This window comes from Mycteria americana, unplaced genomic scaffold, assembly GCF_035582795.1.
Source record: "Mycteria americana isolate JAX WOST 10 ecotype Jacksonville Zoo and Gardens unplaced genomic scaffold, USCA_MyAme_1.0 Scaffold_39, whole genome shotgun sequence".
In the NCBI taxonomy this organism is placed as follows: Eukaryota; Metazoa; Chordata; class Aves; order Ciconiiformes; family Ciconiidae; genus Mycteria; species Mycteria americana.
Window position 1 is genome coordinate 1,906,466 of NW_027445626.1, and position 15,439 is coordinate 1,921,904.

At 49.2% G+C, this 15,439-nt stretch overlaps 1 protein-coding gene across 1 annotated transcript; it reads left to right on the forward strand.

Annotated features, from left to right (window-relative positions):
• Positions 1-14,458: 14,458 nt before the first annotated feature.
• Positions 14,459-15,439, forward strand: LOC142403627 (olfactory receptor 14A16-like). The gene has a single exon (XM_075489864.1). It carries the CDS (start codon positions 14,459-14,461, stop codon positions 15,437-15,439), a length of 981 nt encoding a protein of 326 aa, XP_075345979.1.

A 15,439-nucleotide genomic window follows, 5' to 3' on the forward strand; every position in this document is an offset into this window, starting at 1 on the left:
GAAACTGTCAGGGAGACCCTGCTGTTGAGTCCTGAGGTTCAGAAAGGACCCCCTTGCTTCCTGAACTCCTTCTCAGAGAGGAGTCTAGGTGCGGCTAGTTCCAGTCTTTGTGTCAGACTTGGTTAATGATCCATGTCTAAAGGATTATATATGCACAATCAATCCTTTCTATCGCTTATCTAAGATTGCAATATTTAGCATGCTATTCGTCACTTACCGAGTATCTGTTGCAGCAAGGAATCTCTCAGTGTCGAGGACTAACCTTAAGAGGCGTCCCGGCTCAAGGGGAGATCCTGGTGTGCAGCCCGCTGCCATGCAGGAGAGCTCCAAGGGCTCTTGGGCTGCTCACTATTTATGGGGGTAAGATGATTGACTCATAGTCATATTTGCATACCAACCACAGATTTTAGTTTCTTCACTGTGGTTAGGTGGGCGCATTGCGCAATAACCCCTGGCTATTGTGTTGTTACCCGTTTCCCGAATCCACTTTGAGCCAGATGCAGCCATCGTGAGCACATGCATGTATTACGACTGCCTCTGGTGGTTACCATTTGAGCAGGGTTACAGGAGATAAAGGTCAGGTTGGGGGGCCGGGGAGGTAACACACCGTCACACTGCACCCCATGCCTATAGTCAATTCATCTTATTCTCTACAGTGTGGTGGTACAGTCACCTCTTGCCGCTGTGCCATAAATAGTATATAGATAATTTATGCCTTTCAGACCCAGAGTAACTAGATAGTGAAGTATTGCTATTTGCTATGTATTAGCTTGTATGTTTTGGGTGGTTGGAGTTGGGTTATTTGTTTTATCATGTAGACACATCAGTGTTAGTTAGTAAAATCACAATGGGGTGTGATTTTAAAAGAGATTAAATGAGATTAAAAACTCCCGTTGCTGTTGGTGACCATCCCAGAAGAGTTTCCCACCAATGGTGTTCCCCATCCTTCTTCACTCTTTCCAAGACATGGAATATCTCTTCTGTGTCATGATGAGCGGTGATCAGAGGTTTGTGGCCATTGTTTCACATGCATTCTGGCAGTTGACACAGGTCATCGTGTTGTAGTATTTTCTTCACCAATGTAAGATTCATTCTGATGAGGGCAGGCAATAAATCGTGACTCAATGTATAATTAGATCATAACAGTTGATAAGACCTAACAGGAGCTGAATAACTGAAGTCACATCCCATCATTTTTGAAAAGTTACAAACACAAATATGTGAGCGGTCGCTTGTATCTACACTAATGTTATCTAGGAATATAAAATCACAAAGAATGCTCATACAAAGACTATTGATGGGGTAAGATGATTTACTCATAGTCATATTTACGTACCAACCACAGATTCTAGTTTCTGCAGTGGGTGCATTGCACAATAGCCCTCGGCTATTGTGTTCTTATCTGTCTCCTGAATTCACTTTGAGTCGGATGCAGCCATCATGCGCAGATGCATCCATTATGACCACCAGTGCTAGTTATCACTGGAGCAGGGTTACAGGAGACAAAGGTTGGGGGCGGGGGAAGCAGGGTAGGCCAAAGCATCTCAGTGGAGACAAGTGATTGCTCTGCCTTGAGTAGAAAAGGAAGCCTGGACAATTGCACCCAAGCTGTCCAATGCTAGGGAGAATGAGAAATGAGTAGGTCTGGATACTGTAGAGGCTACAAAGGACATGCTCCTGCAACCCAGAGATGGTGGGATGAATGCAGATTTGGCTATTCAAAAGAGAGTCTTTCATTCACTTTTTCTCTTTGCTTCCCTCTGTGAATTGAGGCAACTTGTGACTTCAGCATGGGACTTGCTGTGTGCCAAGACTGAATATGGACAAACAGAGTCGGAAGCAGGGAGTGCTTTTGGGTTTCTTGGGATCTGTGCTTGACACAAAAATGTGTTTTCTATAGGTCTAAGGCTATCCACTGTGGAGAGTGGACTTCAGGGGAAGTAATGTGCACTTCATAGACAGCAGAGGAGCACATTTTATTTTTTATTGCACCATGCCTTCCTTTGGTTTTGTCTTTTGGCAATTAAGAAACATCCTTCTGTGTCTGGGTGCAGCTCGTTCCCCAAGTAAAGCAGGTGGAAACTGGTGCCAATGGGCTGAAACATGCAGCTACAGACTGTAGTGGAGAAAGCTCAGATGTGAACAAAGGTGCTGTAAATCCCAGGTGCCTGATGAGAGACATGTGGGGTTGGAGGGAGGGACAAAGGTTGCCCATAGAGTGTCTGACACACAGGGTCTTGACTTCAGTCTTGAATATGTTTGCTTTCAATGTCATTTGGAGATTGCTATTGCCCTTAACGCGTAAGCAGACAAATGAAGAAAAGGGGAAGAAAATGAAATCCTTTCTTTCTGTTTTTCACTATTGAAATCTTTTCACTTCTGAAATCTCTCTAATTAACCACATAAGACCTGGGGAATGAAGAAAATTATGCCCAGAGAGTTGGCTTCTTAGGGCATTTTGTATGTGAATGAGCCCTGTGGTGCCAAGTTCCTGAACTGCAGATGCTAAAAGTGGAACGAACTGGCCTCTAGAGAAGTAAAAGTCAGCAGCAAACCTCCAAGTTTCTGAAGGTGTTAGCAGTTCCCAGTGAGAGCCATCCCTGAAGAGACCATGGAGGGAATGAGCAGACAAATCTCCTGCTGTTGCCCCCATAATCCAAGGGGAATTGAAGTTGGGCCAGAGCATTGATCTGCTTGAGAGTAGGAAGGCTCTGCAGAGGGACCCGGGCAGGCTTTATCAATGGGCTGAGGCCAATTGTATGAGGTTCAACAACGCTAAGTGCTGGGTCCTGCACTTGGGTCACAACAACCCCATGCAATGCTCCAGGCTTGGGGAAGGGTGGCTGGAAAGATGCCTGGTGGAGAAGGACTTGGGGGCGTTGGTCGATAGCCAGCTGAATATGAGGCAGCACTGTGCCCAGGTAGCCAAGAAGGCCAAGAGCATCCTGGCTTGTGTCAGAAATAGTGTGGCCAGCAGGACTAGGGAAGTGATCATCATTTTGTGATCGGCACTGTTAAGGCTGCAGCTCAAATACTGTGTTCACTTTTGGGCCCCTCACTACAAGAAAGACATTGAGGTGCTGGAGCGTGTCCAAAGAGCAACGAAGCTGGTGAAGGGTCTGGAGCACAAGTGTGACGACGAGCGGCTGAGGGAACTGGGGTTCCTTAGTCTGGAGAAAAGGAGGCTGAGGGGAGACCTTCTCGCTCTCTACAGCTACCTGAAAGGAGGTTGTAGTGAAGTGGGTGTCAGTCTCTTCTCCCAAGTAACAAGTGACAGGACAAGAAGAAATGGCCTCAAGTTGCACCAGGGGAAGTTTAGATTGGGCATTAGGAAAAATTTCTTCACCGAAAAGGTTGTCAAGCATTGGAACAGACTGCCCAGGGAAGTGGTTGAGTCACCACCCCTGGAGGTATTTAGAAGACATGCAGAGGTGGTGGTTAGGGACAGGGTTTAGTGGTGGACTGGGCAGTGCTAGGTTAACACCTGGACCTGATGATCTTAAAGGTCTTTTCCAACCTAAATGATTCTATGTTGCTATCATTCTATGATTCTACTTTTTGCCCATCCCTCTGGCCTGGCTATGCCCTTTGGGATGGCAGCCGTGCCCTCCAGTGTACTGTCTCCTCTCCTCAATATCGTTTCATCTACAAGTGCTATGAAAAAGAACTCTCTCATCTCCTCCAGATCATTAAAACCACGTTAAATAGGGCAAGTGGCAGGACAGACCCTCACAGGAGCCTTCTAGCTAGGTGCCTCCAGGCAGACTACCACACATTGACCACATCCCTCTGAGCCCCACCAGCCATCTGGTTATTTACCCCTCCTCTTATGCACCCATGCAGGCCATAATACCCTAACGTGGGCACAAGAATATTGTGGGGGATGATGTTGAAAACTTCACTGACTTCCAGGTTAAAAGACAAGCACTGCTCTCCCTGTGTCCAGCCAGCCTGTTCTTTCATTCCCGAAAGCAAAGAGGATGGCAAGACACAAGCTGCCCTGGGTCAAACCAGTCCGCTTCTTTTTGAGACACCCAGAAATGGGATCTGAGTGGACACACTCTGGGGCACAGCCTTGAGTTTCACTGCTCCTCTGCTGGGCATTTTGGAAAGGTGCATGCAATGTTTGGGTGCTGCCAGTCATCAGGGAGTCCCCCCAGTCTCCATGACCTTATAAAGGTGACGGAGAGTGTCCTCACTGTGAGATTGGCTTGCCCTCTCAGCTCCCTGGGATGCCTCCCCTCCTGTCCTGGAAAGGATTGCATTTGCTCAAGCAACCCCTGACTTGATCCACATCCACCGCTGGCTGATCTCCTCCAGAGTCCTGCCCTAAGTCACAGAGGCCTGAGAGACCTTGCTGGGGAAGACTGAGGCAAAGAGGATAACAGAGAATCTCACAGTTATCTACACCTGCTCTTACGAAACTCAGCAGTGGCCACACAGTATCTTTGTTTCTGCTTTAACTGTTCCTGAAGCAGTAAACACTCATTACAGTGCCCTTGAATTGCCTTTCAAGTTTAGTTTGAGTTGCGATCTGGACTATTGCTGAGCTTGGAGGATGCTGTCCTTGAAGACCAGCTGTACTGAGCTTTGCCACCATGTCACAGCTCTGTCTCCCACAGTCACAGCTCCAGCTCATCCTGTCTGTGCCCCTGTCTGAGGGCATTGCTGCACATTTGAGCTGAAGCACCCCAGCTGTGGCACCAGGCAAGCTCATACTTGCCCTAAGGAAACCTGTTACCAAGTGTCCAAGACCCCATGTGTGCAAAGGCTTTGCTTCAGAGCAGAGACATGGCATGGACAAAAGACAGCTGAATGTCTTTCTATTCCTAGGACTACAAACCCAGAATGTAATGAGAAACCCAGAATGAAATGACAAACCCAGAATGAAATGTCTAAATTCTCTCAATTGAAGACATTTCCCAGCTTGCAGAAATCAGATCCCTGCCTGTCACCTTCCAGGTGTCCTGCCTAATGATGGAACAAAAAAAAAGGTGATTCTCATGCCTGACTCTTTTCCCAATAGGAGAAATGACACTGCTGGAAAAAAGTGCCTCTCCCCAGTTGAGGGAAGGAACCAACAGTGGTTCCTTCAGCCTGTTTCACAGCAGGTTCCCCTGGAGCCCCAGGGACACCTGGAAGGAGCCCAGAGGGGGCAGAGGAAGTGCTGCCTTGGGCTGGTCCTCTGCTGCTCAGGTGGGCTGGGCTCCTGGGATGCAGGGAGCTCATGGCAAGTGGCAGAGCTGCAGAGAGACAGCTCTGCCCAGGAGCAGCAGCTCTGCAAAGCGCAGCAGGGCTGATGGCACTGCCTGCAGACACCGAGGGGAGAGGAGCAGGGCAGAGAGAGCTTAAAGGCAGTCATGAGTGGGAAGATGGCTGAGACCTCACTGGAGGAGAGATCTTCAAAGCCCCCTACATGGTAAGTCTCTGGATGCAAGGCAATGTACCTTGTGTTCCTGCAGGGATCTCCCAAAGCTGGCACATCCCACAGCCTATGGGGTCTTTCAGGAGGACTCTCACAGTTTCTCTAGTGTAGAGGAGGAAGATGTGCTCCAGAGCAGGGCTTCTCTGCTGCACTGTCCAAAGGACAGGCCATGATGGCTGCCTTCTCCCAGGGACAGCTGCAGGCTGTGAATCTGGGTGTGCAGCCAGGGCTGCCCACAGCAGGGTTCCAGCACCCCAGGGGGCTGTGAGCTGGGGCAGGGACTCTGCTGCCTGCCAGGGTCAGCACTCAGCATGCCCGGGGACCTCCCCACGGTGTTGTGGGGAGAAGCTGTGCATGGAAGGAGCGACCCCAGGCAAGGCAGGGTTCTTCTGCTGTTGAGAGGGCGCTGCGTGGGACAGCGCTGCTCTCAGATCCAGCTCATGCCCAGGTCATATCCGAGGGGACTTGTCATGAGTACGGTCAGGGCAGGGTTTCCTGCTTGAGTCTGTGTTTTCCTGAATCTATGCTTCCACTTTTCTCTGGCTTGGCTTGGTGGGAATGGAAACTCAGCTGTGTGGGCTAGAGAAGGGGCTGAGACTCCTAAACCATCACCCTGGGGTTTACTAGGAACCTCAGCAAGTGCCTTCACCCCCCACCAGCCTACAGATAAAACCAGCATCGCCTTTCCAGTTTCATCAGGGTTTGTGTAACCTGCTCGTTGGCCCCTGCACACACACAGAGAGGCTGCAGGGCAGAGCTGGGCACACAGGGGCTGGGATCAGGGCTGTGAGCACTGGCAGGGAAGAGACATGGGGCCAGAGAAACAGGTCCCAGCTGGGACAGCTCCAGGCAGTAGAGACATGGGCAGGGAGGGAGCGAAATAGGAAGCAAAACCCTGCTGCAGGGGAGATATGGGCACCTCCCGGCCATGCCCTGCAGTGCAGATGCCTTCCCTGAGCAACACCCCTCTTGTCTCCTCTCCCACCTAGCAAAGCCCTCGGCCAGCCCGTGGGGTTGAGGGTGTTAGTTACCCCCTTGTCCATCTGCCAGCAGAAGAGATGAAGTGCATTTCTCCTGCCATGTGCCCATTTCCTGCTGAGCAGGGGCTGAAGGGGACTGCCCTGCATTATCAACATCTGGGAGGGGTTGTGCAGTGCTGGGTAAGGCAAAGGCTTTCCTGAGTGCCCCTCTGCCTCTCTGTTGCCTCCCTCAGCTGCTCCTGGTGTTGATGTAAGGCTCTCTGGGAAGAGTAGTTTCAGCTGCAGAGTCAGGCACTGATCTTGGGGGTCCTCCCATTCACATGTGTTTAAGGCAATGAGGTGTCCAGCTTTCCTCTAACCTGTGAAGCTCTGGGGAATGCAGTCTGGGAGGCTAGGAAATGAGCTGGGTTTCCCTTCAGCAGATGCCATCATTAGCACACTTGGCTGTCTCCTTGGGGTGTCCTTCCAAACTGTCAGATGCCTTCCAGGATGCACAATGAGCCACGTGTGCCTTTGGCTACAAATGGGGTGCTAAGTCCTTGAGAAAGGGGAAGACATGTAGTGGTCTGCAGTGGATGCCTCTGCTCTCACCAGTGTCTGGTGACTCTTCAGGATAGCGTGGGAGTGTGATCACCCTCCATCTCAGAAAGGTGCGAGCACTGACCAGCACCCCTCACTCTTCGCTGAACCACCGGCAATCCTCTTGCCTTGTAGGACTCCTTCTGTTCTATTCTCCCTGAGTGCAGCAGAAATGCTGAGGGGTTCTGACATCCAAACACACTCCTCACGGGAGATGGAGGGGAGCTGTGAAAATAAAAATAACCTCTCCAACTGCCTTCTGCCATCCCCATTCCTTAGCACTGGCAGCGCAGATGCAGACAAGCTCTTCTGTTTTGGGAGCAGTTTCCTGTGACAAAGTCAAAAACTAGCACTGGCTCCTGCCCCCACCGTTCCCATGCACTCACTGCTGCAGAGCAGGGCTGACGCCTCGGCTGCCAGCACACAAAGCCCCTGCTCCTCACCACACACTGAACCAGCACCAACCAGAGCTCCAGCCAGAGAGCTGAAGGAAGGTCTCCTAGAAAGACAAAAGGGTGGTGGGTGTGCAGCAGGGGAGGATTTATGAGAAATGGCTTTGATTTTGCTCTGAGAAGTCTCACCTATTGTCTCACCACCTTTTCCTCCTTGGACAGGTCCCCATGCCCAGAAAGCAGCAAATATCCAGTGCCAGCTCCATCACTGAATTCCTCCTCCTAGCATTCACAGACAAACGGGAACTGCAGCTCCTACACTTCTGGCTCTTCCTGGGCATCTACCTGGCTGCCCTCCTGGGCAATGGACTCATCATCACTGCTGTAGTCTGTAACCACCACTTCCACAGCCCCATGTACTTCTTCCTCCTCACCCTCTCCCTCCTCGACCTGGCCTCCATTTCCACCACTGTCCCCAAAGCCATGGCCAATTCCCTATGGGACACCAGGGCCATCTCCTACTCAGCATGTGCTGCCCAGGTCTATCTATTTCTCTTTTTGATGTCAGCAGAGTTTTCTCTTCTCACCATCATGTCCAACGATCGCTATGTTGCCATTTGCAAGCCCCTGCACTACGGGACCCTCGTGGGGAGCAGAGCTTGTGTCCACATGGCAGCAGCTGCCTGGGGCAGTGGTTTCCTCTATGCTGTGCTGCACACTGCCAATACATTTTTCATACCTCTCTGCCAAGGCAATGCCCTAGACCAGTTCTTCTGTGAAATCCCCCAGATCCTCAAGCTCTCCTGCTCAGATGCTTACCTCCGGGAAGTGTGGGTTATTGTGGTTAGTCTCTTAGTAGCACTTGGCTGTTTTGTTTTCATTGTGCTGTCCTCTGTGCAGATCTTCAGGGCTGTGCTGAGGATCCCCTCTGAGCAGGGACAGCACAAGGCCTTTTCCATGTGCCTCCCTCACCTGGCCATGGTCTCCCTCATTCTAAGCACTGCCATGGTTGCCTACCTGAAACCACCCTTTATCTCCTCCCTATCCCTCGATGTGGCGGTGGCAGTTCTGTATTTGGTGGTGCCTCCAGCTCTGAACCCCCTCATCTACAGCTTGAGAAACAAGGAGCTCAAGGATGCAGTTTGGAAACTGATGATGGGATGTTTTTTCTAAAGCAATAAACTGTCCTTTTTTGGATGCGTATCACTCATAATGGATGTCATTACAGGCTCAGCCTGTCTTCTGGAGGTTTTCGTGGTGGTGGTGGAGGGGTTTTTGCTCTGTTTTACATGTGATAATGTGCACAAAGAAATGTCTTTATTCATGCCATTTCTAATTCTGTATCTACCTTTGTAGTGTTACCTAGAGACTGTTGAAAAGACTGATGAAATAAGAGCCATGTTCTCTGTTCTTTTTTAAAAAAATAAAGAACCCTGCAGCAACTTCTTCAGCTGAGATCCTTTTTCTGAGACTTTTTCTGGTGCTGCAGTGGCAGAGCCTGCATGCAGAGGTGGAGGGCAAAAGAGTCCTGGCCTAGCAGCACTGCCAGGGAGCACCAGCGCTTGCTCTTTCTGCAGCTGTTCTCTTTTACATTCCACACTCTCTTTCTGAGCCCCTGTGTGGAGGTAAGGAAGGCTTGCTCTTGCAGCTTGGTCACAGTCCTTTTGGGTGGCAGTCCTGTGATTGCACGCAGTGACAGGCAATGGGCACTTCCTTGGCAGAGCTGACCTCCATAACAGAGTTTCCATCACCCAAGGGGATCTCCTGATGGCAGTGCCTGAAAGCTGACTTTTTCTTCCAAAGCTTCTCTCAAGAACAAGCCCAGGAAAGTGCCCTCAAGAGGAAAACACGATTGAACAGCTAAATTGTTTGAGTATTCAGGGTGGGAGCATGCGGCAGTGTCCTTGCACAGCCAGACCTCCTGGGGGAGAGAGGCAGGACCAGCAGAACAGGCTCTGGTCTGTGCCCATGCTCACTGTACACCCCAGGGAAGCTGCCCCAAGGCAACCGTCCCAGACCAGCCCATAACAATCACCATTTCCAGCACCGGACTCTCAGCCCTGCTCATACAGGTTGTTTATCCCTCCACAGTGCAACACTGCATGACTAGCTCAGAAGTCCATGTTTGTGTTGTACAGATAGAAGATCATGGAGCAGATCCTCCTGGAAGACATCTCAAAACCTATGGAAGAGAGGGAGGTGATTAGAGGCAGCCAACAAGGCTTCACAAAGGGCAAATGTGCCCGGCTTATCTGGCGGCCTTCTACCATGGAGTAACTGCATCAGTGGACAAGGCAAGAGCTACGGATATCATCTACCTAGGCTTCTGTATGTCCTTTGATATGGTCCCGCACAACATTCTTGCTGCTAAATTGGAAAGGCATGGGTTTGATGGATGGACTGTTAGATGGAGAAGGAAATGGCTAGCTGAGCACATGCAAACAGTGTCATGGTTTAGACCCAGCTGGCAACTAAACACCACGCAGCTGCTCGCTCACTCCCACCCCCAGTGGGATGGGGGAGAGAATCGGAAGAACAAAAGTAAGAAAACTCATGGGTTCACATAGAACAGTTTAAGAATTGGAATAAAATAATAGTAATAATAACAATTAATTGTAATGAGAAGGAAAACAACAAGAGAGAGAGAGGAACAAAACATAAGGAATGAAGTAAAAGTGATACAACCACTCACCATCTACCGACCAATGCCCAGCCAGTCCCCGAGCAGTGACCGCTACCCCACGGACAGCTCCCCCCCAGTTTATATACTGGCCATGACGTTATATGGTATGGAATAGCCCTTTGGTCAGTTTGGATCAACTATCCTGGCTGTGCCCCTCCCAGTTTCTCGTGCACCTGGCAGAGCATGGGAAGCTGAAAAGTCCTTGACCAGTGTAAACATCACTTAGCAACAGCCAAAACATCAGCGTGTTATCAATAATATCCTCATACTAAAATCGAAAACACAGCCCTACACCAGCTACTAGAAAGAAAGTTGACTCTATCCCAGCCGAAACCAGGACATCCAGCTATACCACCTGACCTAACCTCACCTCAGCCAGTCCATTTGACACACTGCAAGATCGAGTTACCCTTGGGATCATGCATTGTCACGATATAGCACAAGCATTGGAACACTACAAAACAGAAGGAACTTAAGTCTCTCCACTCTGGTTATGCATGGAACCGAAGTATACTCAAGAGATGAATGGAGTTGGAATGACTCTCTTTGACTGGCTAGACTTCAAGCCATTCCAAGGCAGACAATACAGATCAGCAGCCAAGTAACTAATGGGTCCACTTACCACAGGCCGACTGAAATTAAAACAGTCTATACTGACTCTTCCAGACCAAAAAACTACAAGGCTGAATGTTACAAAATGACCAAACCAAATTCAGATTGCTGGTACAATCTTACCTTTACCAAACCCATAACTGTATACTGTCTTTGGGGGTAAAGAGGCACCGAATTTCTATTTGAATTTGGGATTGATACAGCAACATCTGTGCCAGTTGCAAAGGATAAGGAACCTCTGCCCCCACAAATGTCTGAAAATGTACTGACTCAGACTCCCATTAGGCTAACTCCTTTCACCTTCAACACAGGTCCTTACATAATTAAAAATACAGGTCAGCAACAAGTGCTGTTTAATCCATCATACTCCCTCAAACGGGTGGAATTAGCAATGCAGACTAATCTCTCTGCAATTAAACCTACCTCTTCACCATTCCTGAGCACATCTTACGCAGGATGGTCAGCATGGTTGCATAAACCGACTCTCATCTCTCCAAAACAACCAAAGAGAGATGTGACTGGTGTCTTAGGAACAGGACTGGGAGTCTTAAACAGCATAGCTGCTGAAGTAGTTGCTAAGAAATTAGCCACAGTAACCAATGACTTAAGTGCCCTGAAACACCCTTTACAATCTTCTCTTTCAGCTCTGGGAGCTAACCAATGGCTCTTATCGGATATATTGCCTCAGTGGGGAGAGGTAAATGAGAAGGACCACCAGTTGATTGTGGATACACTTGGTGTGACCCAAACCAATGTTTCTTTCGCTCTTGGTTGTATCCAAGCTCAACTGTGGATGCAATCTGTAGTAGCTGCAATTAAAGGTAATTTGGGATAATGCAACTGAATTTGAGAAAGAATTCCAATCCTGGTGGTATCCAGTTGATTTCACCTATGACCCTACTGACGGCAAAGCCACAGCTTTTGTCTTAACAATACGCAATGCTTCGGTGTACACCATATACCCAATCATTGCATTGGGGTTGAATCACAATGGAGCTATACTCTATCCATCAGAACACAGAGTATGGGCCCAACACAATGGGAACAAATGGCAAACTATTGACGTGAATGCGTGCCTTGTACGGGAACAACAAGGATTTATTTGCGAGATTAACACCCTCAAAGCCCAAGACATTTGTCTTGACACTGAACAAAATGTTTGTCATTTTGAAATACAACCAGATGAAGCCCCTGAAACTGGACTTGTATATATTGGGAAAGGACGCGTTTGCATGAGAACCTTTTGTGATTTTGTATTTGTAGATAACGTTACTGTAGATATAAGTAATCACTCAAATATTTGTGTTTGTAATTTTACCAAAATTATGGGATGTGACTTCAACTATTAGGCTCCTGTCACAACTCACCAACTGCTGCAGGCTAACTATACACTGTATCAAGACTTATTACCTGCCCCTATTGGAATGAACCTGACATTGGTGAGAAAACTACTGCAACACGATTGTCTCGTCCCACTCGGTGGGTTGCGAAAGGGGTGAATCTTTTTGATTCCCCGACTGTTTGAGTACCAACAAAAGCCGATCTCTGCTCGGCAGAGCCGCGTGGTCGGCAGAGTCACGACAATGACCCAGGGGAACAGGCTGGCCAGCAACTTTATTAACTGGCGAATTCCACAAACGGACAAACTTAACGACCTGACAAGTTTAACGAACGAACAAAGGCGATTTGGCAAAGGAGCTATTTTCCAGGCTTCCCGATCCCAAACTTGCATATATATATTGGAAAAGCAGAGGAAAAGAGAAGAGAAGCAAGAAAAGGAAAGAAGAAGAGAGGAGAAAAGAGAAAGAAAAAGTATCACCACCCTTGGATCCCGCGATGACGATGACAGACGTGGCAATCCTCCAGTGGTGGGCGTGTGCGCGCTTCCCTGGGGGGGGCCAAGCCTTCTATTGGCTAATGCCCGCCTCCAGGTATGCCCCTTCAGGACTTACATGGTTCTTGTTCTAGAAAGTTCTCAATCTTCTGCGCAGGCGCTGGGGGAGGGGGGTGGTCGTGAGGGGTCTTTGGGGCTGTTGCAAGCCCCTTCCTCAGATAAACTCTGTGTGACCGCTGGCCATACATGGTCAGGTTTGGCAGAACCTGGAACCGCGCATCCTCCAACGCGCTCTCCACGTCCCGCTCTTGCTCTCCCCCACCCCGTGCTCACCGACCTGCCGTCGCCATGCAAATAGTGCCTCAAGTTGCCACAATGTTTGAGACATTAACTCTTTTAGTCTCTCACAACGATGACCTGAATCAACTGCTGGAACGCATCCGGAATAATGGACATAAGACATTAGTCACCGTCCACCATGATGTGGAAGAGATATATTGCATCTTAGAAGGAGTGAAGCACGATGGAGGACTCTATTGGTGGGACACTTTGCTAGGATGGTCGCCAACCACAACTGGAATTCTCAATAAGATGCTTCATCCAGTTGTTGTTCTGCTAGTGCTCACTGTGTTATGCTTCATTCTAACCGTCGGGCTGTATGTTAGACTTTGGACTATGGCGAAGCATTTGTCTCATCAAATATCCCCACAAGACGTATACGTACTCAATAATCCTCACCATGGGAATGTATATGACACACCCGAGGCATTCCAAATATTGTGAAGCTTGAGCGACTACAGTCACGGGGTGGATTATGTGGGATAATTGCTGGAGGTGACTTAGAAATTAAACTTATATTCACACTTTTAGGTAAGGTACACTCCACTTGTCTGTGTTATTGCTGTTGTTATCCTGTTCTTGCTGTCAGGCTCTCCGGGGATGGGCGTTTCAGCTGCAGAGTCACACACTGATCTTGTGGGTCCTTTTGTGCAGGTGTGTCCATGGGAACAAGTGTCCCAGCTTTCCTCTCATCTGTGAGGCTGTGGGCAATGCAGCCTGTGGGGCTGGGGAATGAGCTGGTTTTCCCTTAGTGACATACCATCATGAAAAATCTTACGGATCTCCTTTTGGTATCTTCCCCATGCTGTGAGCTGCCCTCAAGAATGCAAATCTGTCCCATACCATCCCATAAGCACAGTGCTGCTATGACCAAGGAAATGCTGTTGGGTTGGTGAAATGAGCCATGTGTGTCCTTGGCTAGAAGTGGGTTGCTGAGATGTTGAGAAAGGGTGAGTCATTTAGCAGTCTGCAGTGGATCCCTCTGCTCTCAGCAGTGTCTGCTGGCTTTTCACGCAAACAGAGCAGTGTGATCGCCCTCAGTCTCAGAAAGGTGCAAGCCCAAGGCATCTCGGTCTGAAGGACAGACCAGGTCCCCTCACTCTGCTCTAATCCAATGGCAATCCTCTTGCCTTGCAGGATTCCCTCAGTTCTCCCTGAGGGCAACAGAAATACTAGGACATCCCACTACAATCCTCAAATCAGATGGGGGGAATAATATAAAATTTTCCCCCAAATTTTTAAAAAAACCCAAACAACACAACAACTTTCAGTCTGCTTTCTGCAATCTTCATTCCTTAGCACTGGGATTCAGATGTTGACAAGCCCTTCTGTTATGGGTGGATTCATCTGACAAAGTTGAACACCAGGACTGGCCGCTGCTTCCACCATTCCCATGAACTCACTGCTGAAGAGCAGGGCTGACACCTCAGCAGCCAGTGGCCAGAGGCCCAGCTCCTCACGCCACATTCAACCAGCACCAAACCAGAGCTTCAGCCATGGAGCTGAAGGAAGGTGTCCTAGGAAAGGGAAATGGAGGGGTGAGGTCTGTAGCAAGGGGAGGGTCTTCAGGAAATGGCTTTGGTTTTGCTCAGAAAAGTCTCCCCTAACTTGTGAATGACTTTTCCTCTTTGCACGGGTCCCCATGCCTGGAGGCAGCAAACGTCCAATAGCAGCTCTATCACCGAGTTCCTTCTCCTGGCATTCATGGACACACGGGAGCTGCAGCTCTTGCACTTCTGGCTCTTCCTGGGCATCTACCTGGCTGCCCTCCTGGGCAATGGACTCATCATCACCGCTGTAGTCTGCAACCACCACCTCCACAGCCCCATGTACTTCTTCCTTCTCAACCTCTCTCTCCTCGACCTGGCCTCCATTTCCACCACTGTCCCCAAAGCCATGGCCAATTCCCTGTGGGACAGCAAGGCCATCTCCTACCTGGGATGTACTGCCCAGGTCTTTCTGTTTGTCTTTTTCATTTCAGCAGAGTTTTCTCTCCTCACCATCATGTCCTATGACCGCTATATGGCCATCTGCAAACCCCTGCACTATGGGACCCTCGTGGGCAGCAGAGCTTGTGTCCACATGGCAACAGCTGCCTGGGGCAGTGGTTTCCTCTATGCTGTGCTGCACACTGCCAATACATTTTCAATACCTCTCTGCCAAGGCAATGCCCTGGACCAGTTCTTCTGTGAAATCCCCCAGATCCTCAAGCTCTCCTGCTCAGATGCTTACCTCTGGGAAGTGTGGGTTATTGTGGTTAGTATATTTGTGGATTTTGTGTGTTTTTTTTTCATTGTGCTGTCCTATGTGCAGATCTTCAGGGCAGTGCTGAAGATCCCCTCTGAGCAGGGACGACACAAAGCCTTTTCCATGTGCCTCCCTCACCTGGCCGTGGTCTCTTTGTTTATTAGCACTGTCATGGTTGCCTACCTGAAGCCCCCCTCCATCTCCTCCCCATTGCTGGATATGGTGGTGGCAGTTCTGTACTCAGTAGTGCCTCCAGCTGTGAACCCCCTCATCTACAGCATGAGGAACCAGGAGGTTAAAGACACATTGAAGAAGCTGATTCAATCAGCTCTTTCTCAGCAGCAATAG

Coding starts and splice junctions, on each gene's coding strand:
- LOC142403627 (XM_075489864.1), top strand. CDS start 14,459: ATGACTTTTCCTCTTTGCACGGGTCCCCATGCCTGGAGGCAGCAAACG.